General features: G+C 54.3%; 1 protein-coding gene across 1 annotated transcript; it reads right to left on the bottom strand.

The window, feature by feature from the left end:
* On the bottom strand, positions 1 to 24,306 carry LOC307195359 (sodium/potassium-transporting ATPase subunit alpha-2). Its single transcript, XM_079939442.1, has 23 exons — positions 24,174 to 24,306; positions 18,812 to 18,916; positions 18,569 to 18,628; positions 16,887 to 17,090; positions 16,280 to 16,393; positions 15,893 to 16,027; positions 15,089 to 15,206; positions 13,103 to 13,371; positions 12,018 to 12,216; positions 11,773 to 11,882; positions 11,497 to 11,631; positions 10,580 to 10,769; positions 10,289 to 10,464; positions 6,475 to 6,611; positions 5,870 to 6,020; positions 5,613 to 5,781; positions 5,222 to 5,376; positions 4,500 to 4,623; positions 4,144 to 4,289; positions 3,815 to 3,945; positions 1,208 to 1,309; positions 1,019 to 1,110; positions 1 to 70 (listed from the first exon to the last, which is right to left on the bottom strand). The coding sequence occupies exons 1-23, from the start codon at positions 24,183 to 24,185 to the stop codon at positions 42 to 44; spliced, it is 3,063 nt and encodes a 1,020-aa protein (XP_079795568.1). The 5' UTR covers positions 24,186 to 24,306; the 3' UTR covers positions 1 to 41.
* Between the last annotated feature and the right edge of the window lie 3,305 nt (positions 24,307 to 27,611).

Here is a 27,611-nt window from a genome sequence, read left to right as displayed (position 1 = left end):
CCCCCCGTCTTTCCCATGCTTGGCTCTTCTTTCCAACGGGCTCAGTAGTACGTCTCCTTCTCCACCCAGCCTGTTAGAGAGATTAGGCACGGGGATTGCAGAGTGAGCTTAGAGGAGACAAGAGATAAATGCCCTAGGGGCTAGGTGGTTGAGGCCAGGCAGAAGGGAAGCCTGGGGAAGGGGAGTGGGGGAGGGGACTCCATGAGGCCATGGACTAGGGGGAAGGAGAGACTTGCATTTAGTACAGGGGACGGTGGGCCCGGAGTGCTTTGGCTGGGGGTGAAAATACAAATGACAACAGGGGCTGTTCAGGTAACAAGTGAGTCTCTAAAGGGCAGCCGTCCATTGTTGCTGTCCGGAAACGGGGCCTTGGGAGCGACAGCGCCTGTGATTTTTCAGGGGAAGCCAGAAAATTGGATTTTACGTGAAAGCCCCTACGTTTTAGATATTAGGCCAATTGAAAAACAAAAAACAAAAAACACCCGCGCAAGAAAGGGCAGCCAAACCCAACAATATCCACGGACCCTATTCGGCTTGTGGGCCACCCATTGTCAACCTCCAGTAAGTGATCGAAAATGCTTGTTGGGAAAAAAAAAAAATACATGGTTGATGCCTGGGAATTAGGAGGGCTGGGTTGTAGCGCCACTTCTGCTGCTTCTGGCTTCATGACCCTGAATGAATAAATTCACCTCTGCCCCTCTCTTTGTCTGTAAGATGTGGAGGTGGGACTAGATGACCTCGGAGGGCCCTTCTAGTTCTGACGTTCTGTGATTTCAGGTGGAAGGCGGAGGGCCTCAGGGACCAGTTGTGTGTTGGGTGGGACGGGAATCTGGGAGGAAGAGTTTCCGCAGAGTCAGGGCTTCTAGGACCCCGGACCCGAGGATCCGAGGGCACTGAGGAAAAGGGGCGAGGATCCGTAGTAGGAATGGAGTTCGGGTTTGGAGCCCTGCAGGGGTAGGGTAGCCACAGTGGGGAGCTGCACTTTGCTGGGTTTGGGGCGCAGCACTGAGGTGCTTACCACCTGGATATCGCCGCAGGATCAGCTTTCGGACCTCATCGTAGATGAAGATGAGGAGACTGTAGGGGAAGGCGCAGAACCACCAGGTGACCCTGAGGAAACAGAGGAGAGTGTCAAGGGCATCAGAGGTTGCTTCAAAGGGACCAGAACTTGGATCCTAGCAGGGGGCCCGTCTAAAGAGACACTCACTTGAGCGGGTACATGCGCAGGGCCACACCCATGCCCGGGCAGTAGGACAGAAAGGCCGCCAGCGCTGTCTCCTCCAGGAGCCCAAAAATCAGAATCTTGTTCCTGGAAAGGCAATGAAAAGAGGGTAGGTAGCGTTGGAGGGGAGGGCAAGGAGGGGCAGAGATCCAGGGTGACCCCTGGTGGTGGAAGGGAAAGAGGCGGGAAGAAACGCTGGGGAAAGGCTATACATGACGTCTTCCCATGCCTTCTTCAAATGCTTCTTCTCATGTTAAATGTAACCAAAGAAAGATTGTCTTTAATTTTTCTGCTTACTGATTTTACCTCCGATTATTGTCTATAACACATACTTTCATTCATCAAATACATGTTTCCTGTGTGTTGGGTGATACGCTCTGTGCTGGAGATGCTGTGGTCAATGCAAGCTTCCTTCTGGAGACCCGGGAACCTGCCCTCACGCAGCTTATGTTCTTGTCACTGCTCCAGGCACGTGGCCTTTGAAAGTGTCGTCTCCCCAGCAAGATGCTTGTTCCTGCACTTCAGGACCCAATGATGTCTTCTACCCTCTCAGTGTCTCCTACAGCCCCAGGTAGTTGTTGGTCACAGATATTCAATAAAGAAGGGAATGTTTGTAAAGTACTCAGAAAGGGAAAGCTCACTGGATAAAAAGTGCTGAATATATATTCACCACATCAGAACTGAAGAGTAGGAGAGAATAAGGCTCTGAGGACAGTGTCTGGAGTCGGACAGGTGGGGTCTAGTCCCAGCCGGGCCACTTACTAGCTTCTGGTTGTAAGCAATGTTGCTTAACTTCTCTGAGTCTCGTGCTCCTTCTGTGGAGGAGATAGTACCTTTATATCCTACGACTGCTGGGAAGATTATGGGAGATAATGCGTGGAGAGCTCTTGAACGTGGAACGTTCTTAGCTGTATTTTAAAATCTCACGCACTGCACCTCCTCATGGCTTAAGCCAGTGGTTCCCAAACTTTTCACTCATTAAGGATCCCTCTTATTTTTCTTCTAAAAAGGCCACATTTTAATTGATTTTTTTCTCTCCAGCTGCATGTGTTCATAAGTAATGGATATAGGGAATTCCCTGGCAGTCCAGTGGTTGGGGCCCTGCGCTTCCACCGCGGGGGGCACGGGTTGGATCCCTGGTTGGGGAACTAAGATCCCGCATGCTCCACAGCGAGGCCCCAAAAAAAGTAATGAATATATTTTCCCAATTAGAAAATTAATTAGCAATACACACGGCTTCCAAAGAGAATTGCGCATTAGCATGGGATCGCTATAGTTCATACTTAGGCTTCTGCCTGACAATGACACTTTGGTAAGCTTGGGACTCTTCTTAGAGGAAGTGCTTAATTTCCATAAAGCTGTTTGAATAATGCATAGAGCATCTCTGAGGACCCCTGAGGGTCCAGACAGCCCAGGGTGGGGCATAAGTTGCTAAGGCTGCCTCGGGCCAGGTTACTTGTTGGTATTAGTACTCCTTCCCCGTCCCAGTCTGAATTTTGTGTAGTTTCTTTTCCACTTGCCTCTCAGATGGGCAGGATTTAGCCGGTCTGGTCATGTCCCCTGCTTGCTCTCTCACCCATGCCCTGCACAGTCGGTCACCCAGTGTCTTGGACCCTCTGCTCCTTGTTCTCTGCTCACTGCCTTGTCCCCGTTAGTGTTTTTAGCTCAGTGGAATCTCCTTCCTTCATCTAACAGATTTTCCCTTTCCTCTCCCTAGGATCTCAAACGCTATTAACTTCACTGGAGTTTTGGTATATATATATATTTTTCTCAAACTAAGAAATTGTGACAAAACTCACGTGGGGACTTGTGCCCATTGTTTGCAGTAGAAGAAAAGAAAGATAATGGGAGTGATACCTTCGGCACCGACCACCATCCAGGCTGAGCTGCAGAGGAATCACTGGTACCCCCCAGGTGCCAGGCTCTGTGACAGGTGAGCCACCCAGGGTAGTAGTCACGAGCTTGGGCTTCAGAAAGAGCGCTGGCTGAGCTATTTCCAGCTGGGTGACCCCAGGCACACCATTTAACTTTTTGCGGGGGTCTCTTATCCATAGAATGAAAATAATACCTCCCTCACAGAGCTACTGTGAGGTTGGACGATGTCTGTGAATCACTTAGCACAGTGACTGGCAAGTGTAACTCACACTATAAGAACTTGACCCTGAGCAGCTCACAGCTCCCACAAGGACAACATCACCACCGCAAGGCAAGTGCTGTGAACTAGAGCTACCTGCCGAGTGGAGGGGAGCACAGGGGACCCTGTATTTAGGGCTGGGCCAAGGGGTGGGGGTGAGTATAGAGTATAAGGTAGAGGAAGGAAGGGAGGAAGGAAGAAGGGAGGGAGGGGAGAGGTAAGGGGAAAAGATGAAAAGGAAAGATGATGGAAGGAGACCATAATGAAGGAGATCTGGGGAGCAAATTAAAACTCATCAGAAAGAGTCATAACCCTCCTTCCTCTTCGCTCATCTGTTTCCAAAAAGGCTACGGATTTACAGCCGGGCAACCACAGTCAGAGGCCCCAGCCGATGGGGGTGGGTGAGCGTGCCCTGAATGCGCTCTGCCTGGTGGGCGGGGCCGGTGGGCGGCGCTCACTTCATGCCCTGCTGGAAGACCGAGTTGCGTCGGGTCTTGCAGATGATGAGGTCAGCCCACTGCACGACCACGATGCTGGCAAAGAAGGCCGTGTGGCACGTGAACTCCACCACCTTCCGTTGCTCGTAGGTCTGGGGGAGGGCGGGCAGAGAGAGGTGAGGGTGTGAGAGGAAAGGGTAGGAACAGGGTGCAGCGTGGTCCAGGGCAGTTGTTAAACCCTGGGCACCTACTCCACCCTTAGCCCCCAATCCCATTGGCCACGACTGACCACTCCCGCCAGACGTTCAGCTCTCATATGTGTGCATCTGCACTTACACAGCCCCACTTACCCACTCCTGTCCGTAGCTGTCCTCCAGGTCGTTCATGGACCGGTCGTCCCAGTCGAGGCGGATTCCCAGCAGCCGTGAAGGCAGGAAACCATTCTCTGCCAGGATCACGAAGTAGGTGAAGAAGCCACCCAGCGCCTGGATCATCCCTGTGGGTGGTGGGCAAAGGACAAAGGGCAGGGCCTGGGTCATAGAAGGTAACAGGATGGGACCAGCCCTTACGGGCCAGAGAAGGACGGACATCCCTGACCCTCGGGGAGTTGGCCCCTGTCCTGGAATTTTGCAGGGGGATCATCCCTCCAAAGGCTGGGAAAAACGTCTTCTTGGGGTTCCCTCCTGAGCCCCGGGCCCGGCCGCACCGATCTGTCCATAGGCCATGCTGATCAGCCTCTCGTTCACCAGCTTGTCTGTCTGCGGGTTTCTCGGCTGCCGCTTCATGATGTCACTCTCAGCTGCCTCATAGGCCAAGGAGATGGCAGGGACCTGTGCAAGGGGGCAGTTGGGGAGAGGACGGCATTTGAAGGGAGAGGGTGGGAGCAAAGGATGATCAACAGTGAAGAATCTTTAACACAATTCAAACACTTATAAAGACCCAAGACCCTGGACTTCCCTGGTTGCGCAGTGGTTAAGAATCCGCCTGCCAATGCAGGGGACCCCGGTTCGATCCTTGGTCCGGGAAGATCCCACATGCCGTGGAGCAACTAAGCCCGTGTGCCACAGTTACTGAGCCTGCGCTCTGGAACCCACAAGCCACAACTACTGAAGCCCGTGTGCCTAGAGCCTGTGCTCCGCAACAAGAGAAGCCACTGCAATGAGAAGCCCGTGCACCGCAATGAAGAGTAGCCCCCGCTCGCCGCAACTAGAGAAAGCCCGTGCGCAGCAACGAAGACCCAACGCAGTCAAAAAAAAAAAAGAGACCCAAGACTCTATCATCTTCCAGGCTTTGTGCTCGTCTTCTCTGCAACCCTCACAGCCTGCTCAGCTGTCCCCGATGCACCTTTCCTTCCACCTGTGGCCCACCCCTACCCACTGCACCTCCACGACTGCCTTGCCTGTCCCCTCCTCCAACCCATGGCCTCACCATGTCAGTGCCCAAGTCAATGCAGAGGATGGTCACAGTGCCCAGAGGCAGGGGGATGTTGGCGATGATGAACAGCAGGAAGGGGGTGATCTCGGGGATGTTGCTGGTCAGGGTGTAGGCGATGGATTTCTTCAGGTTGTCAAAGATCAGGCGGCCTGTGGGGAGGTTCTGAGGGCATCAGGGAGATCAGAGGGACCCTCCCCACCCCTAGCCCCTGAAGCATGGGCCGCTCGTCTACCCAACAAAGGGAGATTTTGTGTTAGAGGGAAGCTAAAGCAGGCGGTGGATGCCTGAGATCCTGAGTTGAGTCTGTCATTGGGGTAAAAGGCAGGGAAGCAGATGCGCCGGCTCAGACATCCTGGATGGCATCCCAGCCCGTGGAGCCCCTCACCCTCCTCCACACCCGTGACGATGGAGGCAAAGTTGTCGTCCAGCAGGATCATGTCGGCTGCCTGCTTAGACACGTCAGAGCCAGCGATGCCCATGGCGATGCCGATGTCCGCCTTCTTCAGCGCGGGAGAGTCGTTCACCCCGTCCCCTGTCACCGCCACAATGGCTCCCTGGGGAGAAGGTACAGCCAGGCTGGGGGTGCAGCCCCTGCACATGCCTGGCCCTGGCCCCGACCTTGACCCTTACCCCCTTGCTCACCTGCCTCTGACAGCCCTCCACGATGATGAGCTTCTGCTGAGGAGACGTCCGGGCAAAGACAATCTCCGTGTGGTTCTTGAGGATCTCGTCCAGCTGCTCTGACGTCATGTCCTTCAGGTCAGAGCCGTGCACCACACACGCCTTGGCCTCTCTGGAGCCAGAGGCAGAGCTGGTTGATTCCCTGGTACCCCACCACCCCTCCTCGCCACTGCCGGGTCTTCCCCAGCAGCTTCATTCTTCCTCTCCCTGACACTCAGTGACCTGTCTTTCCCATTTCTCTCTTTGAGGGGGTGGTGCTCAGTCCTCACCCCGCGGCAGCCTCACAGTCGTCAGTACAGGGTGCTGGGCCGGGCGCTACTTCCTTTCTACGTATCTCGCTCTATAGAAACCAGCAGCGTGTATACTGCCCTAATTTTGAAGTTGAGAGAATGGAGGCTCGGGAAGGTAAAGTGACAGGTCCGAGGTTACACAACTGATCAGTGGCACAGTCTGGCCACAGGCTCGGGACCAGGGAACGGCAGTTAGGACCAGATACCCTCAGGGGCCGCTCAAGTGTCCAGTGGGAGAGGCTGAGTTGATGGGGGAGGGGTCCTACGGAGCCTCACCTGGGGTTGACTTGGCTGACGGGAATGTTGAGCCGGGCTGCAATGTCCTCCACCGTCTCGTTGCCCTCTGATATGATACCCACACCTTTGGCAATGGCCTTGGCTGTGATAGGGTGGTCCCCGGTCACCATGATCACCTGGCAGCAAGGAGAAAAGAGAAAAGGAAAGCAGCATGAAGGGTTTTTTTTTTTCTCTTTTTATTCCTTTCCCAAAGTCAGAAGAGCTAGACCACTAGATGGTGGGACTGGAAGATCCCAGCCAAAATAATGGAACTCTGTGTGTGTGTGTGTGTGTGTGTGTGTGTGTGTGTGTGTGAGAGAGAGAGAGAGAGAGAGAGAGAGAGAGAGAGAGTAGGTGAGGGGAAGAGACAACAACAAGCTGTGTTCAGGAGATCAGAGGTAGTTTGCCTAACTGGAGGAAAGTCTCTCTGATAGAGTAACAAGTTAATGAGGGTCCCTTGGAAGAGCAGCCTCAGGATTGTTTAGGAGTTTGAATTTCATGGGGTATGAGGTTGTCACAGCTGGAAGGACCCCTAACATCTCCTTCATTTTACCAATGAGGAAACAAAGGCTTAGCAAGGGACCCATGATTTGCTCCGGGTCCCAGGGAACCAGAACGGACATGGTTTTCCTAGTGCCCAGTGTGATGTCTGCTGACATCCTAATCAGACAGGGTGGGGACGGGAGGGAGACATTCCCTCCCATCCCTCCCTGCTGCCTTCCACCACCTGTCCTCTGCCTCTGGCATCCCTTCACAGTGTGGGAAGAAGGTGATTCCTGACTGAACCGTGATATTCATTGCTGCTGTTGCAGAATGGATGGAGCTGGATGGGGAAGGTGGTTAGCATCTGAGAGGCTGGTAAAGAGGATGTTGCAAGCATCAGGAGGTCAGAGCTGGCTTAGGAGACCATTTGCATGTGGGGGTTTGTGGGGCAAATCCCACACATACTGAGAAGGAAGCCTCTTCATGCCCCGCTGCCTTCTCTTCCACCCCCAAAAGCCACATGGGTCTCCCAGCTGAAAGACAAAAGCATCTTTGCAGTCCTCACCCTACTCAACCCTCTGAGGGGTTTGGCACTGTCTACCCCCGCCTCCTTGAAGCCCTGTCCTCCCTTGGCCCCCATGGACTCCTTCATTCCCAGCTGCCCTCCATCCCTCTTCAGGTGGTCTTTCCCACCTGAGTGAGGAAGCAGCTTTGGTGTCGCCTAGGAGACCTAAGGTGAAACACTGACCTTCCCCAAGTGCCTTCAGTAAATCTCAGCAGAACGGAGATGATGAGTCTTTCCTTCAGGGTCGTCTTGAGGAGATAGTGGTCTTAGGTGGACACTCACTGAGGGTTACCTGTCACCACCTTCCCCCTCATCGCTGGTTCCTCCTCCACTTGCCCTTCCTGTTGGTGTGGCCCGGGGTTTCCTTCCCCTCCCCTCTCTTCACTCCTGCTCTTGTCCTCAGCAGCAGAATCAAGCATACTAGCGTGTCTTTAATCTGTACTCACATGGGAACGAGACTGAACTCTCCTGTCCTGGCCCGCTTTCTTGAGCTCTCAGCCATATTCCTGCTTTCCCTGAAACATCTCCCCCTGAGCATCTTACAGACCTTCCGATCTCAGGGCGAAGGGAGCTCCTTATCTCCACTCCCCACCCCCACGGAGCCTTCTCCTCTGCTCCCCACCTGAAATACCATCCATTCGCTTCATTCAGTCCCTTTATCTCCTGGGTCTTCTCGCCTCCCCATTTGAGTTTGGTCACCAAGTTCTCAAAACAGCTCTCAAAAGTAACTACTCCACTCCTTTTGTCACTTCCCTCATTTGGGTCATCATCTTGGTATTGCAGTAGCCCCTTATGCTGTCTCCCCAACCCCAGTTCTTCTCCAAATCCAGCCCCTCCTCCATCCAGGGAGCCTCCTAAGGGCTAGCTCTGCCCTGTGACACCTGCGGCTCTCAGGATAAAGCCCAAGTCTGGCATTTAAGCAAAATCCTTCCAACTGGCCCTGGCCCTGATTGCAGTCTCCATCTCCAGTGCTCCTCGGCCACCTCCCACTGCCACGCGCACATGCCCCGTGCAGTCCAGCCACCGCTGGGTACACACTGTTCCCTGCTCTTGACACTCCTTCCGCTCCCTCCCCGCCTTACAAAATGCTCTTCACCCTTCGGGGCCCAGATCAAATATCATGCCCTTTGTAAAACATTGTCCAGTTCTCCGAGGTGGACTTAACAGCTCCCTGCTGCTCTGAGTTCCCTGGACATGCTTTCCCCAGGCCTCGGTGACTGTTCTGATCATGGTAACAGGCTGCCTGGCGAGAAGGGGAGCACGGGCTTTCCGGATGAGCTGGCCAAGCTTCCTATAGCCAGTCTCCCTCTTACCAGCAGTTTTATTTTGGGAAAGCTACTTACCCACTCTGAGTCTCAGCTTGTTTTATTTTTAAATGGGGATCATGATGCCTACCTTAGAGACAGAGAGGTTGCAGGGTTCAGAAATCACATATATGTGCATATATACATATAAGCCCTCTAGTGTGATGGTTAAAAAATAGCGGAGAGCTTCCCTGGTGGCGCAGTGGTTGGGAGTTCGTCCCCCGATGCAGGGGACGCGGGGTCGTGCCCCGGTCCGGGAAGATCCCACATGCCGCGGAGCGGCTGGGCCCATGAGCCATGGCCGCTGAGCCTGCGCGTCCAGAGCCTGCGCTCCGCAACGGGAGAGGCCACGGCAGTGAGAGGCCCGCGTACCGCAAAAAAAAAAAAAAAGCAGATACCTCAGTTCAAATCCTGGCTCTACCTCCTACTAGCTCTGTGGCCTTGGGCATGTCACTTTGCGTCTCAGTTTTTGTCTCTGTAACTAAGGGAAAATACTAGTGCCTACTTGCAGGGTCGTTGTGAAAATCAAATGAGATCATACAGGTTTGGTGCTTAGAATAGTGCCTGATGTGTATAAAGCCTCACAAAACAATGGGCTCTTTTTATTATTAGAATATCTGGCCCTTAGCGGGTGCTCGAAGACCCTATCTGTTAAAATTGTTCTGTGATTAACTTAAAGACGTTTGTTTCCCCTGAGGGATCATGAGCTCCGGAGGCCAGGCACTGTATCTTATTTGTCTTTTGTATCCCCAGTGCCTGGTGCAGTCCCTGGCCCTCAGTAGACAGGTTGAGGTGAACTGATTTGGAAGGTGAGAAGTTGCAAAAGGAGGAACAAGCGACGGCATCAGAATTGGTAACTGGACAGGTTAAGAGTGGTAAAGGGCTGTATCTTGGAGACAGGAAAGTAACCAAGATGGAAGGGATTTTTGTTTGTTCGTTGGACTCCAGCACCTTGAACGGTGCTCAGTAAACAATAAATATTTGTTGAAGGAAGCACAAATGTCGTACAGAGAAGGGAGTGGTCATTGAGAAGCAATTGCAGTCGGAGAAGAGAACGTGGGAGAGGTATGCTTGGTGGAATGAGGACTGGAGCTAGTCTACGGGGTTATGGGGTGGAGGTGAGTGGCCGCAGGCGAGAGCCTACTAATCTCATCCTAAACGGCTAGAGAGAGTGGGCGCTAGCTGGGAAGGGGAGGACAACCAGATCTCCAAGATAAAGGTGATTGATAGGCTTGAAACCAGAATGGAAGGAGCCGTGCCCCAGAGAGAGAGGATTGGGTGTGGGAGACTGGTCACTTTGAGCAAAAGGGACAAGGGTGAGAGCTCCAAGGCAGGGACCGACCTTTCCTTGCAGATGGACGGCTTCTCCTCTCAGTCAGCAGGAAGGAGGCCAACAGTAGCCCAGCCTCTGCGGCCCCTGGAATTTTGGTGTTTGGGAGGAGGGACGAAGTGAGGCTAGTACCTTGATGCCTGCACTCCGGCACTTGCCCACAGCGTCCGGCACGGCAGCCCGTGGAGGGTCAATCATGGACATGAGCCCCACGAAGCAGAGCTTCTCCGTGGGAAAGTTCAGCTCATCTGTGTCGAATTTGAAGCCCCGAGGAAACTTTCCAGAAGGCAGATTCAGTTGACAGAAGCCTGAAGGGGACAGAAGGGAGGAGTGAGAGCAGCAAGGTGGCTGCCGGGTTGCCCGCAGAGCCCCTCATCCCAGGGAAGCCTTTCTCAGCCCTGCTCCCTGCTTCTGGCCCCTCACCTAGCACTCGCTCCCCAAGTCCTCCCAGCTCCAGGTAGGCATTCTGGAAGGCATCTTGCATCTCCTTGTCTAGAGGGACCTCCTTGCCCTGCACCAAGATGGAGGAGCACCGGTCCAGGATGCGCTCGGGGGCCCCCTTCATCACCAGCACGTAGCTCTGGGGGCTGTCTTCTCTCTCGTGGATGGACAGCTGGAGAGAGGAAAGGCAGTTACAGAGGGGCCACACTTGTCTTGAAGCTCCAGTGCCCAGCACAGGGCCTGGGACAGAGCAGAGGCTGGTAAGGAAAACTCCCTTAATAAAATACCCCCTGATCCATCAACCATTGTCAACATAGGGAGAGTCTCCGTGTGTGGATGGGTGTTTGGACCTCATAGTCCTAACCCTGTAACCTGAGAGTCACCTTCCCATAGGACATTCATTCACTCAGCAAATATTTACTCCAATCAGTTAGGACAGGCATTGTGTTAGGGGCGAGGTGGCTTTGTCATCAGCACGCCCCATCACCACACTGGCCTTAGGGGGGCTTTACCCCTGTGGCCTTTACAGGACATAGCTGAGACTGCATTCTTGGCATTTAACAGATGTCCACAGGCTGAGGGATACCCTAAGGAAATTTCCAATGTATGGTTCAACTGAATGGGATGGAAGGGTTGAGGGACTGAAGCCAGAGGATGTGGAGCCCTGGGAAGAAGAGTTGAAAAAGTGACAGGTTGTAGTAAAGGAATGAAGGTTTGGGAGCTGGGTGTGGGGTTGGTCGTTGCAACCAGACATCTGGTCACCCACGTTGCCCCGGGGGATGATGCAGGGGTGAGAGGGTGCTCAGATGCTCTCTTTCCTGCTGTTGATTCACCTTTGACTCTGTGTGCCCCTCACTTCCATCTCTCCCTCTTCCCTTGACCTGGCACCCAAACCAGACCTGGTACTTATTGGTTGAGTTGAAAGGGATCTCCGCCACCTTGGGGTTTCTATCCCTCATCTTCCTCACGGAGCCGCAGGATAGCTCGATGCACTTGAGCAGAGCTGACTCTGAGGCATCACCAGCTGTGTCCCGCTGCCAACAAGGAGAATTCAGTGTCACAGTGGAGGACCAAGGAGGGAGGGCACTGACGTCCCCGAGGCAGCCACAGGGTGCAAGAGGGGAAGCTGGGCGTCAGCAGAGTGGGCGGGCTGTGGCGATCCCCCGACCCCCTACCTTAGATACAGAGATGTTCTCCTGCCCTGCCTTGAAGACAGCACGGTTGCAGAGACCAGCAATCCGGGACAGGGCGGTCCACGTGGGGGATCGTTTGTCGAAAGTGGCCCCTGGGAGGAAAGGAGAGAGAAGCAGGAGCTTGGCTCTCCTTTAGACCTCTTATCTCACCCCACCCGCCCCGCCACTCCAGTGCCCTGAACATCCTCCAGTCCCCTCCACCCACTCTGGGTAGAGCACTCAATCACCAGACTGATCTTCTGTGGTGTCGGCCTCATGGATCTGGTTGTCAAACCACATGTGGGCAACGGTCATGCGGTTCTGGGTGAGGGTGCCCGTCTTGTCGGAGCAGATGGTGGAGGTGGAGCCCAGCGTCTCCACCGCCTCCAGGTTCTTCACCAGGCAGTTCTTCCGAGCCATGCGCTTGGCTGTCAGGGTCAGACACACCTGGTGGAGAGACAGGGCAATAAAAAGGGTTCAGCCTGAAGCTGGAGATACCCATGTCCTTACCCCAGACCATGGCTCTGTCCCTCCTCCCTTGATCCTACTCCACGAACACTGAGAGAGACCTAGGTGTAAGTCATGAATGTGTTCCATTTTAGATGCGTTGAGCTGAGATCATGAGTGTATATTTAGGTGAAATGTCCAGTAGGGAGTTGAAGATATTTGGCCAGAGCTCCAGAGTGGGCCAGAGTAGAACAGGGTGTAGGTATGTGTGAGTCATCAACAGCAAACAGGCACCAGAAACTGGGAGGAGATGAGCTTACTCAGGGGCATCAGGAGGAAAGAAGAGCACTGAGGACTGAGGATCGGTGGAGGTGGGGACGAGGAGACAGTGCAGGGGACTGGGGAGAAGTGATGAGTCACAGTCATCAACGAAGGAGAGAATGCTAGGAGGGTGGACAGCAGTATCCATTTCAGCAGCAGAGTTAAAGATGGGAGCTGAGGAAAGGTCACTGGATTTGCTAATTAGTCACTGGTGACAGCGACCTTGGAGAGAGCCTTGATGGGAGGGTTAGCCAGGATGAGCTCCAGAGGGCAGTGGGGAGATGACTAGTACAAGGGTTGTGAGAAAAGGCGACCAGGACGAGTTCTGGGAGAGAAACTGAGAGTGAAGGCACAGCCCAACCTAAAACCTTTCAGACTCAAACCTGAGCAATGTATTAAATGATCTTTTTCAGACTCACATTCTAAGCCATGTTTTAAAGGAGAATCGAATATGTGATTTCAGGGGCTGGAAGTAAAAGAACTGCAGAGAAGCCATAGCCTCCCTTGCTTCTGAGGCAGGGTAGCAAAGCCCTCCCCTGGAGGCCCCTTGGCCTGACCCACTCACAGTGACAGTGGCCAGCAGCCCCTCAGGCACGTTGGCCACGATGATGCCGATGAGGAAGATGACTGCCTCCAGCCAGCTGTAGCCCAGGATGAGGGACAGCACGAAGAAGGATACCCCCAGGAACACAGCCACTCCCGTGATCAGCTGGATGAAATGCTCAATCTCCATGGCTATGGGTGTCCGCCCGACCTCCAGGCCTGAGGCCAGAGTGGCTATGCGGCCCATCACGGTCCGGTCACCTGTGGCAATCACGATGCCCCTGGCAGTGCCTACAACACAGGAAGAGACACGAGGTTGGGTGCCTTGGGGTCGCAGGAACTGAAGTCTCATCCTACTTCCTGGGAGAGGAAAACCATCACAGAGTAGAGAAGCCAAAGACTGTGGGTCACTGTCATTAGATTGTACCTCCCTTGGCTTCCTCTCCCAGCATAGATGGCCAATCCCAGACTCCATACAACAGCAAATTATCTTCTGTTATACCTGGGCCTGGGGAGAAACCTTGCAAATAAACTCAAGGTTCAAACTGAGGAGATTCAGTAAATGAAATAAAAGTATTGCCTGTGGTATTTCAGTAAAATCAATCTCATACTTGTTATCGTCCAAAAATATATTACAAACACAAAGTAAAGCACTTATGGATTTTCCCTGTAGTCTTAAGTTTTTCTTTCTCAACACTAGGCACGAATCTCTACAGAAGAAGCTAGGCAACCTCTAGCCCTTGTGTAGACATTCCAGGGGTCTTCAGGGGAGGAAGTGTGCTGGAGTGGAAAGAGCGTGCATCGGAGCCAGCCAGACCTGGGTTTGCATCCATCTTTGAATTTCTACCTAGGGATTGTTTTAATAATGAAATGAGACAGTGTGGTCATACACCTAGAGCAGGGCCTGGCACACAGTAGGCACTCAACAAATGTTAGTTCCCTTCATTTCCTCTCCTCTCTTCAAAGCCAGTTCAGAGTAAGCCATGGACATGTTTTACTAGGCATTTTTATCAATTGTGGGAAATGTAGAGCAAATTTCAGAATCTCAGTACATTAAGAATTTAGGAAACAATGTGTGGTGATTTTCACTATGATCCTAACTTGCTGAAGGAGGGGGAAAGCCCAGAGAAACAATACACACTGAAGAGAAATGAGAAACGGGAAAGGAAAGGTATGTGTGAGGAGCGGGGTGCAAGGCCTCCTCTGACCCATTTTCTGAGGCCCATGGTCTAGTCAGGTTCTTCCTCCCACCAGCTCTGGCCCCGGCCTCCCTCTCCGAGTCAGCCCGACTCTGCTCACTGGCACAACCAAAGAGGGCAGGGCTTTCGGTGGTGCTTGGACTCTGGCCACTCAGTGGCGGCAGCTCTGGGAGCTCCTCCTGGCCTTTGGTCATCTCTAGAACCCAGAGCAGTGGTGGGGCACACCGGGCAGCCTGTGCATGACCAACAGTTTCTTTTGGTGAAGCGCAGGCCAGGATGCAGCCTGAAGGAAGGCCTGAATGTTCACCTGGACTGAAAGCTTTCCTGTCCCTTCCCCAGCCTGGGCCCTGGTCAAAGCAAGGGTCAGAGAATGAAGCAACTAGTCCCAGAACCAGGAGAGATGGAAGCCATCAGTCAAACCAGAGACTTCTAGGAATCAAGGATGGTTTGGGGCGTGTGCATGTGTGTGTGCATGCGCGTGTGTGCATATGTGTATGTGTGTACGGGTCTTGGCCCATATCTGAAGGCTTGGGAATCTGCGCCGTCCTGGGGTGGACAGAACAGAGATCTTTCTGTGGGGAGGTGACTTTTCCCTGGAGTCATGCCGCCCCAGCCAATTCCCTGCTCTCTGGAGGGGGCTACTTCTGTAATACTCAGGGCTCTCTGCCCCTTCAATTCCCTCCTCCATAGCCGGGCTTTTGACAAGTAAGTACAGCCATAGCCCCCAGTCCTGCCTGGAGGCTCAGGATGCAGTCTCCTCCCTCAGCCGATGCTGGGACCCGGAGTTCCCCACCAGGCTAGCCTCTCACCTTCCACGCAGTTGGTAGAGAAGAAACAGATATTGCGGGTCTCCAGGGGGTTCTCGTGGGTGAACTCGGGGGAGCGGGTCTGGGGCTCCGACTCGCCTGTTAGGGATGAGTTATCCACCTGAGGAGGAAGGCAGTGTGGAGTCATCAGATGGGCAGACGCCTTCAGGCACGCACAGCTGTGTCCTGACTCCGGCCACACTCAGTCTCCGTCACACCCAAGACAGAATTACACTCGCCCTCATCACATATTTATAGCATTACTCAGCTATTGTCCCTGCTCTGGTTCGGAATCTGGGCTCTCACTGACTTCTTCCGTGACCTTGGGCAAGTTATTGAACCAACATTGCCTCCCTTTACTCATCTATGAAATGGAGAATGGAAGTAGAATCTCTGCATTGCACAACTACAGGGGGTGCTATTCACACCGTCGCCAATGAAGATGGCACCGTCTAGGGTTGTGCGTGGCATGACTTATGTGGCCACGTGCAACCACCCGGCACGATTATACCGTTCTTGCAGAGTTAAGTTAGGTAGCCTATGTGAATGCATAAAGCATGGGACACATAATAATACTCAATACATGATCGCTATAAAGTGGATATCAAAGAAACACCGGGGTGCAGAGCATTCACGACACAGATACAAGGATGCACACGTGTCATATGTGAAGCAAGGTGTGGCTGGGCAGTGTGGGGCAGGTGTTGACATCTGGACCTGGGCCTCCCAAACTTCAAACGGGCCCCTCTCAGCTTTACCCAGCTTGCTTTGTGGACTCAGCCGGTGGCTCTGGCCTGGCCTCCTCACCTTACAGCCATGAGAAGAGATGATCCGGAGGTCGGCAGGCACTCGGTCTCCACCCTTCACCTCCACCAGGTCTCCCACCACCACCTCCTCCGCATTGATCTGCATCTTCTCTCCTTCCCGTACCACGAGGGCTTGCTGTGGGGAGGCCCCGGGGATCTCAGGAGATGCTCATCTGTACCCCTACCTTCCTCTTTTGCTGGTGTCCCACCTCACCACCAACCCCACCAAGGAGGACAGACCTTGCACCCTTAGCAACAAAATAGGTCCTGGAGTGAAGAGCTGGGGGGTCTTTTTTGCCCAAGCCTCCATCTCAGAGCCCAAGGAGTTGAAGAGATGAGTCTTCCAGAAACCTTATGCCCCAGCCTGGAGCCCAGCTCCGCCATCTACCTGAGGCACCATGTTCTTGAAGGAATCCATGATCTTGGAGCTCTTGGCCTCCTGGTAGTAGGAGAAGCAGCCAGTGACGATGACCACAGCTGCCAGCACCACGCCCAGATACAGCTGGTAAGGAGAAAGGTTTTGAGGGACCTGCCCTTTTCCCAACCCGAGAGGGGCAGCTGCCACTCAGGATGAGCATTCAGTGCCCCCCTTTGTCTGAATCTGGGAGTGAGAACGGTGGAAGAAAGTCCTTCTCTCCAACCTCTCCTTCAACCTTCGAACCCCAGCCTCCTAAGACTGGAGGGGGTGGGGAAAATCATAGGGAGTTCCCAGGACTAGGACCTCTCTAGGGGGTGAAGACCCAGGGATGGAGACAAGCCCACTCAAGTGTGAAGGAACAGGGAGGGGGGCTGTCTCAATCGTGAATGATTGTGTATGTTTGTGTTGGAGGAGGAGTGTCTGTAGATACGTATAGAAGTCTCACCCCCTTTCAGCCTAAAGAGCAGAGGGGCTGTCAGACTGTACAGGAAGGTCTTGCTCCCTGACCCGCACCCACTGTACTGGAGATTCAGGGCAGAATCATGGGCTGGTCCAGGGGTCAGGCGTGCTGGCTCACATTGTCATTGGACGGTTCATCCTCCATGGCAGCCTGGATGCCGTAGGCCAGGAAGCAGAGGATGGCCCCAATCCACAGCAGGATGGAGAAGCCCCCGAAAAGCTGGCGACAGAACTTGACCCACTCAGGGGTGGTCGGGGGTGGGGTGAGGGCATTGGGTCCATCCCGAGCCAGAATGTCCTGGGCCCGCTGGTTGGTGAGGCCCTGAGGGAGGCAAGGAGAGGTGTGGGAGCTGAGCTCGCATCTGGAACCAGCCAGGCCCCTCATCACTTCCCACCAGCTCCCTGGCAGCAGAATAATGTCCAGGTGGAGAGAAAAATCCCACCTGGTCGGAAGGGGTAGGGGACCATCAGGAGAGGCCACACGGAGGAGGTGGCATTTGCAATGGGTGTTGGAGGACTTGAAGGCTGAGTAGGATTTTGGCTGTGGTCCCCCCACCTCTGGTCAGCCTTGGGTTGAGACACATTTTGGTTAGGGCCACAATAATCTCCTCTGGAGGCAGCCTTGATAAGACTCCCTGGAAAGACATCTCAATCGATCTCCACCCCCCACCCCAACTCTCTGCCTTCAGATTCCCCCCCTTCACCAAGGATTCAAGAAGAGTCCTACATTACTGATCGTGAATGTCACACAGCTTTGCTCACCATCCATCTCTTTCCCCAGAAAGCTTTGCCTGACCCTGTTGCCCTAGCCCCAGGCTGGCTCACATGCCCCGTCTCTGGGTCCCATTGTATCCCAGGCATGATTCTAGAGCTGTACTCACTATATGGCTTTGGAATTCTGTTTGCCTTCCTTTCCGCTGCTGGACTTGGAGCCCCTTGAATGCAGAGGCCACTTCTCATTTCTCTTTCTATCTGTCCCCTCATTTATTTAATAAATGTGTATTGAGCACCTACTACATGCCAGGCAATGTGGTCAGTGCTGGGGATCCAGAGATACCCAAGACCCACGAGTTCCTGCCTTGCACAGCTTATGATCTCGTGAGGTAACACACTATAAATAGACATTACTGCCACATAGTGAAAAGTGTTACTTAAAAAAATAAAGGAAGGTAAAGGAAGGGGGTGTAGAATTTTCAAAAAGGCAGTCAAGGAAGGCCTACAGGAGGAGGTATGCACCCATTACATTTCTGATGAACGATTTTTTTTACTTTTCACAATGATGGGCGTGGCAATGTGACTGTGCCACTAACTATTGATATGAACGTGGGAAGCTACTCTCTCTCTGAGTCTCCTTGTTTTAATGAACAGGTCTCCACACCTGGCTTGTTGTAAGGATCAGAGGAAAGTACGTAAAGCATCTATCCCAGCGCTACGTGCATAGCAGCGCCCAACGCATTACTCTGCTAATAGTCATGGGTTCCCCCACTATTGCATGTATGTCAGTTCCACGAGAGAAGGTGTGTCACTGAAGCTGCTTGGGATACAGCCCTGCCCAGAGGCCCTCCAGGGCCTGGGTTTTAAGGAGTTCTGGCTTCCAGGCACCCAGGAAAGGAGCTGTAGACCGGGAAGCAGGGGATCTGTGTTCTAGCTTTGGCCCTGCCACCAACTAGTCCCTTGTCTCTGGGCCTCGGTTTCTTTAACTGTAAAGACGGTGGGCTTGAGTTTTAAGGCCCCTTCTATCCTGAGGCTGCGTGGTTCTCTCACCTCTTTGGTGCCCTCCCTAGAAGCCCCTTCACTGACCTTGGACAGATCCACTTGGTACTTGCGGCCCAGCTCGTCCAAGGACAGCTTGTGGTCGTCCTGGAGAAGGGAAAGCACGTTTGCTTTGGGGAAGGAGGCAGACTGCGTGTGTCTAGAATGCATCTGTGGGCACTGAGAGCACAGCAGTGAGGCAAGGAGCATGGGGGGTGGGCACGAGCTTTTCCCTGAGGGGCAGCTGTCCCAGCGTGGGAGCCCTTTTCCATGTCCTGGCTGGGGGCTCACCATGGCCACCTCCTTCTTCAGCTCATCCAGCTCCTTCTCTTTCTGTTTTTTCTTGCCGCCCCCATTTTCCGCAGTGGTGGCTGCAGGTGAGTACTCGCGGCCGGCCTGCAAGAGGAAGGGAGAGCCCAGGGAGTCAGGGAGGACGGAGGCCGGAGCCTCTATTCCCACTGGATAGCCGGGGACCTCAGGCATTGGGAGTGGGGGGGCCAGTGGATTCAAAGTCAGTGGTCACCCCAGGGGAGGAAAGGGGGTTGCAGGTTGGCGGGGACCCCAGGCCCTCAGTTTGAAAATGATCAGCAGAGCCCCAGGGCTCTACATTTGAACTTCGGGAAAGGCTGAGGGGCTCAGGACTCAGGACCCCACTCTTAGCTTTTGAGTAGTCAGGCTCATGCTAAGATTTTGTTTGTTGAAAGAACCCTGCTCTTAAAGCAAAGTAAACAAAAACCTTAAAAACCACCATCCTACACTATTTAGAATTGTAGAAGGGACTGGACAGGGCTGGGGATTCGTTGAGGGAGCAGCACCCTGTAGGGATGTCTTTGTTCCAACACCGTGGCTGCTTTACTCAGAGAGGAGTAGAGACAGTTAGGAATGGGGGTGCAGTTAAGAGTCTTGGGGGAGTCAGGGGTCAGGGCAGGGAAGTGTCTGGAGGAGGAGGGGAACCACAGGGTCTGGTGGTGGAGTGTGGAAATGGGATGAGCAGGGCTCACGGGCTGAGAAATCAGTAGTCAGAGGACAAGTGCGTCCAGGAAATGGGCGCGCAGAGTGCCCTGGGAACCCTCTCCATCCTGCCGCCACCTCCCACCAGAATGCAGGATTTGGAGTTGGGGTGAGTCATGGCCTCTTGCTGGCAAAGGTTTCTGGGGGAGTACCCCCAAGCCCCCCTCGCCTCCAGCCTGGAATGTGAAGTGACTCCCCAACCCCTTTGGCCATGACACTTTTGGGACTAGGCTGCCGCTGCTTGGGCAGGATAAAAGGTGCTGGGAAGATCATGTGTCTGCAAGTCCTGTCAGCCAAGAAATAAAAGTTGACCTCAGAGCTGAAAAAAAAAATTGCCACCGGGCAAGAGGCAATTCACAGGACTTGAAGCCCCAGAGCACAATGGGGTGGGGAGGGAACTGGGCCCTGTTTGTCTAAAAATATAAGAAATTGTCTCTGAGCGTAGAGAATGGACTTGAGGACACGGGGAGGGGGAAGGGTAAGCCGAGACGAAGTAAGAGAGTGGCATGGACATATATACACTAGCAAACGTAAAATAGATAGCTAGTGGGAAGCAGCTGCATAGCACAGGGAGATCAGCTCAGTGCTCTGTGACCACCTAGAGGGGTGGGATAGGGAGGGTGGGAGGGAGACGCAAGAGGGAGGAGTAATGGGGATATATGTATATGTATAGCTGATTCACTTTGTTATAAAGCAGAAACTAACACCATTGTAAAGCAATTATACTCCAATAAAGATGATAAAAAAAAAAAAGTGAAATTGTCTCTGAGGATAAATCTAAAACTGAAAATGCATGGAACTCTTAGGTCCAGGCATTCCTGGGTCCTTTAGTGAAGTCAGGTGAGCATTTTAACCGGAGCCTCGTGAGGCAACATCTCCCCCTCCTCTTACTGGCCTGTGGTCTCCTCGCTGCCACCAGGCTTCCAGGGTCTCACAGGGGCCTTCTGGGGGAGAAGGTGGGGAATTTATCCTTCCAAGGGGTCTTGGGTGATAGGATAGGAAGTGGCTGGGGAGGCCTGGGATGGCGTGACAAGTGCCTTCTCGCCCCCTCTACCTCCCCAGGCTCCTCTCCTCCCACCTCCCTCGGGATGTTGTGTCCTTGTCACAGAGGCACTGCTCAGTTCCTGTCCTGTGCCTCCACTCTTCCACTGGACCCTAAGGGCCATGCCAGGGTTTCACAAATGAGCTTTTCTATACTATGATGAAATTCTTTTTTTTTTTTACTGTAAAGAGGGAACACCTGGGTGGAATCTACAGTCAAGGTGCTTGCCCCCCCTCCTTTTTTTTTTTTTGCAGGATAATTCATTTTTTAAAAACAGACTTTTTCTTTCAGAGCAGTTTTAAGTTCACAGCAAAAGTGAGCAAACATTACAGGCTCCCATATACCTTCTACCCGCCCCTGCACGGCCTCCCCACCACCAACATCTGGCACCAGAGTGGTACATGTGTTACAATGGCTGAACCTACGTTGACGCATCGTTATCACTCAAAGTCCATAGTTTACATCAGGGTTCATTCTTGGTGTTGCATGTTCTGTGGATTTGGATGAATGCATAGTAACATATACCCATTATTATAGTGTACGGAGTAGTTTCACTGCCCTAAAACTCCACTGTGCTTGGGGACGATACATTTTTTTTCCATCAAACAGGAGCCATCCAAGGAATGTGGCAGCTGCCCTGTTCGCAAGAGATCACGAATCTAGCACCTGGAGATACAGAAGTCTGGCCAGTGAAATCAGGAACTGGGGTGGGGGAGGTGCAGAGAGAGGCGGACACCGCTGTCACCCAGACGCTAATGATCTAGAAGGAGATGAGCTCTTTGCAGGCTGTGCTGCTCAGAAGTGCTCTTCTCAGCAAAGGTGATCAGTAAATCTTGTGTTTGTTTCCACGTGAAGCATCTACGGATCAAGGCTCTCTTTGGCTTCCTGAACACTGATCTTCCTGGGGAGACTGAAGCAGCCCAACAGGAGTAGGGAAGGGCTGTGAGTAGTGTTACCTCTCGCTTCCCCAGGTGACTCAGGGGGGCTCATTTAATTGAATGGATTGAAACGTCCTGGATTCACAAATCTAATGCTTTGGATTCTGTCCTTGGTGAGACAGCACTGAGAAATGGATGAAAAGCAGCGAAGAGACAAGAGGCCAGAGACCGGGGTGGATAAGCTTCAGTGTGACCCTCTGGGCATTCACAGAGGAGGGGGCTGTGCCTGGGGGCTAAGGAGCAGAGCCCAGAGAATTTCTGTACATACAGGCATGAAGTTCATGAAAATTAGAATCAAAGGCATGGTTTAAAACATTTCCCAGCCCACATATGTACGTCTGGCATGTACAGATGGTGGCTAAGCAAAGAAGCTCTCTGCAGCAGCCCCTTTCCCTAAGTGCCCATCCTGCTTTCCTGCCGGCAGGCACAGAGCTGGGGACACACGGCCCCGTCCCCCCTCCTGTCCTGGCAGGGATCTCAGGCTCTGCAGCCAGGAGCCTGCAGAGATTCGGGGCCAGCGGGCTGCCCAGGCAAGAAAGAAAGAGAGGAAGCAGGACCACTCCCCTCCCCTCCTCCCTCCCCCATCCACAAGTCCACAAGTCCCCCTCTCTGGGCCTTGAGTGCTGAAGGAGAACAGAGAGTTCTTTCTGAGAAAGCCCAGGGCTGGGACAGAGTCGGGGCAGCTGGAAATCAGCCAACTTTCCCCCCCACCGCTGCCCTTCGGTGGCAGCTGGAGCAGGCCGGGCTCCCTCCCACCGGGGTTGTCCCTTCCCCCAACTCCCATGCTGCCCTTCACAGTCACAGGGTGGTGAGGTGACAGTGAGCCCTTGCTCTGCAGGGAAAAGGAGGATTTGGATGGGGGGGTGCCTTCCCTCTTCAGGGGTCTCCTGGCTGGGTGAACTCCAAGCTCCCCCCTTAAGTCCCCCCACTCTCCCCAGCCTCAGTCTGGATAGAACAAGACCTGCTCTCTGACTCGCTACTGGGAGTGGATGGGAAGGGAATTCAGGGATGCTGGGGGAGAAGCACAGACCCCTGAAGAAGTCAAGGTCAAATCACTTCTCAAGCAGGACCTCTTGAGCTGGGTCCACCCTGTGCTAAAGTGAAGGAGGGGAGAGGTTCGAGGTCCTGCGCCTCAGGTGGGGACTCCCGTTCCCTGGGGGAACAAAAGATGTCAAGGTGCAGCTGAAGGTCCCCAGACAGTATCTTCCCATGGTTGTGAGCTCTTCCTCTGTGAAGCCCACACGTCAGACACAGCTCTTCACAGACCTCACGCGCCCTCACACTGTGACATCTATGCTCACTCATGCTTGAAGGTCTGCACGTTTGCAAATTTGTCTCCTGAGACACAAACACAGGTGCTCACCCATGAATGTCTGTATCAACTGCAGCCTATGGAGAACACATGAAAACACACACACACACACACTCACACACACACACTCACACTCACACTCACACTCACACACTCACACTCACACACACACTCACACACACACACACACACACTCACACACACACACACACACTCACACACACACACACACACACACCAGTTCTATTTATAGCTCCCACCCTAGCTCAGGAACCCTGGTGTCCAAGCTCCGAGTTTTCTCAGCTGCTAAACTCAGTGTGATACCATGTCCTTGCCTGACCCCCCTAGGCCCAAAGAGCCCTACAGCTCCCCACAGGCACCTTCTTTCCTCAGCACTCTCCCGTTGCTCCCCAGGCCCTTTCCCTCCCTGCTCTCTTCTGCCAGCATTCCACAAAAGGAAAGCCGCCAGGGCGCAGGATGTAAAGGGATTGGGTCACTTTTCTCCATATGGAAATTTCATTTCCAAGCATTCAGAGCCCTGGCCCTGTCCCCCACCCCCCTTCTCTGGTAGTTGTTAATCTTCCCCTTGGCATACCCAGTGCTGCAGAATGCCACAGGCTGGGGTGGACTGAGGGGGGTGCCTGCGGCTCTCACCAGCCTCTGGGAAAGTCCTCAAAGCACATGGCTTGCAGCCAGAGGACAATGCTGCCCGGGACATCCGGGGGCGCTGGACGGGGGGCTGGGGCACATCACTCTTCCTCCACACCCTCCGCCCAGCTGTCCCTGGAGCTCAGGGCCCCTGGAGCTGGTGTCCGGAACTGCTTGGTGACTCTGCAGTGGATGGGCCCTGCCCCTCTCTCCAACCTCAGATTGGACCCCCATCCTCTCAGGCTGGGACTCCCAGAGGAATGGATACTTTCAGAGGGTGGCGAAGGTGGGGAGGATTAACAGTACCAAACGTCCCTTCAGCTGGGAGGCTGGGAGATGCGGTGAGAGAGGAGGAACGGTGGAGATGTGGCTGGAGGAGCAGGGACAGAGACGAGGGAGGGGGTGGAGGAGGGAGGGTCGGAGGGGATGCGAGTGGTGGGCTGCGGGGCTCGTGCTGGGGGTGCTGGTGGAGAGGACAGCGCTTGGGCGGCTGAGCTCTATGGGTCTGTGCCCTGTGGGTCTGTGCCGTGGGGCTGTGCACACAGTCGTAGCCGGGACACTGTCAGTTCCAAGTTCAAACCAGTCCACTGCTCCTCCCTCCGTATCCCATCTCCACCTCATCCTTTCCCTCCAGCCTCCCTCACCGTCCAGAGCGCCCTACTGCTCCCCCCAGAGAGGCCCCTGTTCTTTGGGGATACTCACCCCACGGCCCATCTTGGGGCAGAGTGGCTGAGGGATCTAGATGGCGGAGGTCACCGGGAGGATCCCAAGCTCACACCACCAGCCTGGGGTGGCCAGAGACCCCAGCAGACAGACAGTGAGCACCAGGGTAGCTTTAAATAGGTCCCTCTCCCCCTCCCCCCCCTTCCCCTTCTCGGGAAAGAAACGTTTGTTGAAACAGGATCTCTGAGGACTCCTCCCCTCCCGCCCCTTAAGCAACAGGCCTGTGGAAGGTCCGTTTGTCCCTGCTGAGTGCCCCCCCTGGGCTCCCCTCACCCTCCAAGCCCTGGCCTGGGGCCACCACTGCTGAGAGCAGGGAGAGGCTGTGCCGGGCTGGGAACATGCCCCTTAGGGACAGGCCGAGGGGGAGCAGTCCCCTCAGCAGCCCAGAGGCCAGATGCCATGAGATCTGACCCTTCTTCTTGTTTTCCTGATGGGGAAACTGAGGCTCAGGGAGATTGAACTATTTGACCTGATAAAACAGAGTCAGAATCTGGGTCTCCTGAGTCTACATCCAATCTCCCAGAGAAAGAAGCAGAGACTGTTCCTTCCAACTGTAGAGGTGGTGGGGACACTGAAGCCAGGAAAAGGTAGTGTTGGAACCCAGGCCAGCCCTTGTGTATGAAGGGGGCCCTGGTGAGAGTCAAAGGCAGCTCAAGAAGCAGCATGTAGTCTGCTTGGAGATGGAGGGGAGAGGGTCTCCCAAGCCCTCCAGATGTAGCCTTTCCAAAGTTTGAGAATCAAGACTCCTGGGGCCTGGGAGGTGGCTGGCGGAGGGACAGGCTGGGCACAGAGGAGACAGCCCAGCAGGCTTCCCAGATAATATCTCTGGGTTTCGTTCACCTTTCTTACAAGCAGGACACGCCACTCCCTTAGTTGAGGAGCTCTAGGCTGAAATTATGCCTGGGGTTTGTGGGTGCGTGGGGAGAAGCCCAAAAAGAGGCAAATTCAGAGCTTCTAAGAGATACATGGAGATCAATACCAAGTACCAGACCTGTGAACTAGAAAGGAGGGCTACAAGCTTCCTTCTTCTGGTGGGGAAGGGAAGGCAAGTCTGCAGCCGGCAGGATGGAGGGTAGGAGACAAGGGGCCGCTCTTCAGGGAAGCACAGGAGAAACTGAGGCAGTGCCTGGGGAGAGAGGTGGGCCCTCACCTCTGGCAGGAAGGGGGTCTGGAACCTGACACCAGCCGGAAACAGTGGTAGAGGAGATGGCCAGGAAAGGACCCTCTGGTCTAGAGGTGGTGTTGCTGCTTGTTTGTTAAAAGAGCCAAAGAATCGGGACAAAGGGAGGAAGCAGGGAAACAGAAGGGGCAGAGAGTGAAGAAAAAATCCAGTGCCTGCTTTCTCGTGGGAGCAGTCAGCAGACAGCGTTCTCCTGGTGGAGGGAAGCCAGCCGATAGGGGGCAGGTCTGAGCCCTGGCTGGGAAGCTTGAAAGGAAGTTAGGAGGAGAGGAGGGTGGGCTTGGGGCCCTTGGGCCAGAGGCCTGAGGTTTCTGCTGGCTGGGCTGGTCCCTCTCTGACCCCAGAGGGAACTCCCCACAGAGGGATATCAACCTCTCCTCAGCAAGTCCACTCTCAGGGCACAAGGCTCTGAACTCCCCAAATAACTGGCCCCCTGCGGGCCTGCAGTTGGGATTTTCCATTACAGGGATCCGGTAGGTCACACCCTGCATCTGTCCTCCTTCTCCTCCTGGGTTGCAGCAGGAAGGGTGGGTGGAATGGGGTAGACACCTTCTCCACATGGGCCCCTCGACTGACCTTGAATTTGGACCTGGGGAGAACAGGTAGTGGGAGGAAACAACGAGCAGAAAATAGATCCCAGTTCAAGCCCAGGTGTGCAGAGGGGAGAGCGAGAGAAGTAGCTGAAGATGTAACGAGAAGGCTGGTGGTTAGACGTCAGGAGAGACCGCCTGAAGAAGAGTGACCCACGTGTGGGGGGCTCCACACAGAGGGCAGCCTTGCCCTGGGGTAGGGGTGGATGACTTGGGATTTAGGAAGCACCTGTTCCTCGGGTCCTAAGTTGAAGTATCTGGGTTATCTTCTGCCTTGCCCTCTGCAGGACACAAGGTGAGGTAGAACATGGCCCCCGGAACTTGAGGGTCTGTAGACTTCTGGCACCGGGCTCTCCTAGTTTTCACTCCCCACCCTCACCCCCCGGCACCTCCCACTACTGCCCAGTCTTTCCAAGGCCCTGGCTCTGGTCCCCCTAGCCAGGCCCAACACTGGAAGGGGCTGTGCCCTTCCTCTGCCCACGCAGCCTAGTGGGCGGTCCCCGCCTCGCCCTGCATTTGGGCTAGTGTGCAGCTCCGAGGGCACTGGTACAGGCACATCTGGGGCTCGGACAAAGGAGAGGGTGGACAGGACACCTGGGGCCCATTCCTCACCCGTGTCGTGCATCCTTGACCACCCTCCCTGCCGGGGACATTGTGGAGGCTCTGGGAGTCTACCTTCTCCTCCACGGTGGACCTCAGACTCCAGGACATCAGCCAGTGTAGGCATCACCTGGTCCTTTGATCTGGGGGGGCCTGGTCGGGCTCCTGGGCTCCTGCTTCCTTTGAACACAGCCGGTAGTGCCAGCTTGGATCAAAGCCCTGGGGGTAAGAAGAGCAAAGCAGAGAGTGAGAAAGACTTAAAAGTAGGGGGTGGAAAGGCCAGGGGGACTGGGCTGGGGGGTGGGTTTGAGAGAAACTCATAGATCAGATAGGGGGTCCACAAAGGGCAGGGTGGCCGGTTGTGAATCAGGTGTTTGGTTGGTATGGGAGGATCTGGGAGGGAGGGGTGTGTGTGTGTGTGTGTGTGTGTGTGTGTGTGTGTGTGTGTGTGTGTGTGTGTGTGTGTGTGTGAGAGAGAGAGAGAGAGAGAGACAGAGACAGACAGAGAGAGACAGAGAGACAGAGAGAGACAGAGAGACAGAGAGAGACAGAGAGAGACCGGGAGAGGGTCAGAGAGAGGCAGAGGAGGGCATATTCTGGTGTGTGTGTGTGCACGCCCATGCACCTGTGTGCTCGTCATTGACTGAGGGGGGCGTGACTGTGTGGGGTCCTGTGTGTGGGGAAGAGACCGTGGGAAGGAACCAAGGTAACTCCAGAGGGGGATGTGTGGTCAGTGTAGTAAAAATCAGTTCTTTGTGTACCAGTGCATGTCAGTACCCCGGTGTGTGTGTGCGTGTGTGCGTGAGTGCGTGCGTGTGCACGTGCGGCCGGTGGGGAGGACGTGTGGAGCCGGGTGGGTGTACGTGAGAGGCCATGGGAGAATGTGTCTGTGCGCAGGGAGGGGGTGGGGACGCCGCTCAGCTGCGATGGGCTTTCAAGGTCTCCAAGAAACAGTTTTGTTTCCTAAGTGACTGGTCTCCTGGGGCCTCCAGCCCAGACTTGAAGGTTGTTTCAAGATCATGAAAGAGAGTGAGGGAGGGAGAATGG

This window comes from Stenella coeruleoalba (genome assembly GCF_951394435.1).
Source record: "Stenella coeruleoalba genome assembly, chromosome: 1".
NCBI classification, from domain to species: domain Eukaryota; kingdom Metazoa; phylum Chordata; class Mammalia; order Artiodactyla; family Delphinidae; genus Stenella; species Stenella coeruleoalba.
This window is presented reverse-complemented; position numbering and strand designations above follow the sequence as displayed.

Excerpts from the sequence above, each read along its gene's own strand:
- LOC307195359 (XM_079939442.1), bottom strand. Across the intron at positions 10,770-11,496 it reads ACTCAACCAATAAGTACCAG|CTGTCCATCCACGAGAGAGA; the intron begins GTCTGGTTTGGG and ends TCCTCTCTCCAG. Across the intron at positions 3,946-4,143 it reads ACAGCTACGGACAGGAGTGG|ACCTACGAGCAACGGAAGGT; the intron begins GTAAGTGGGGCT and ends GCCCTCCCCCAG.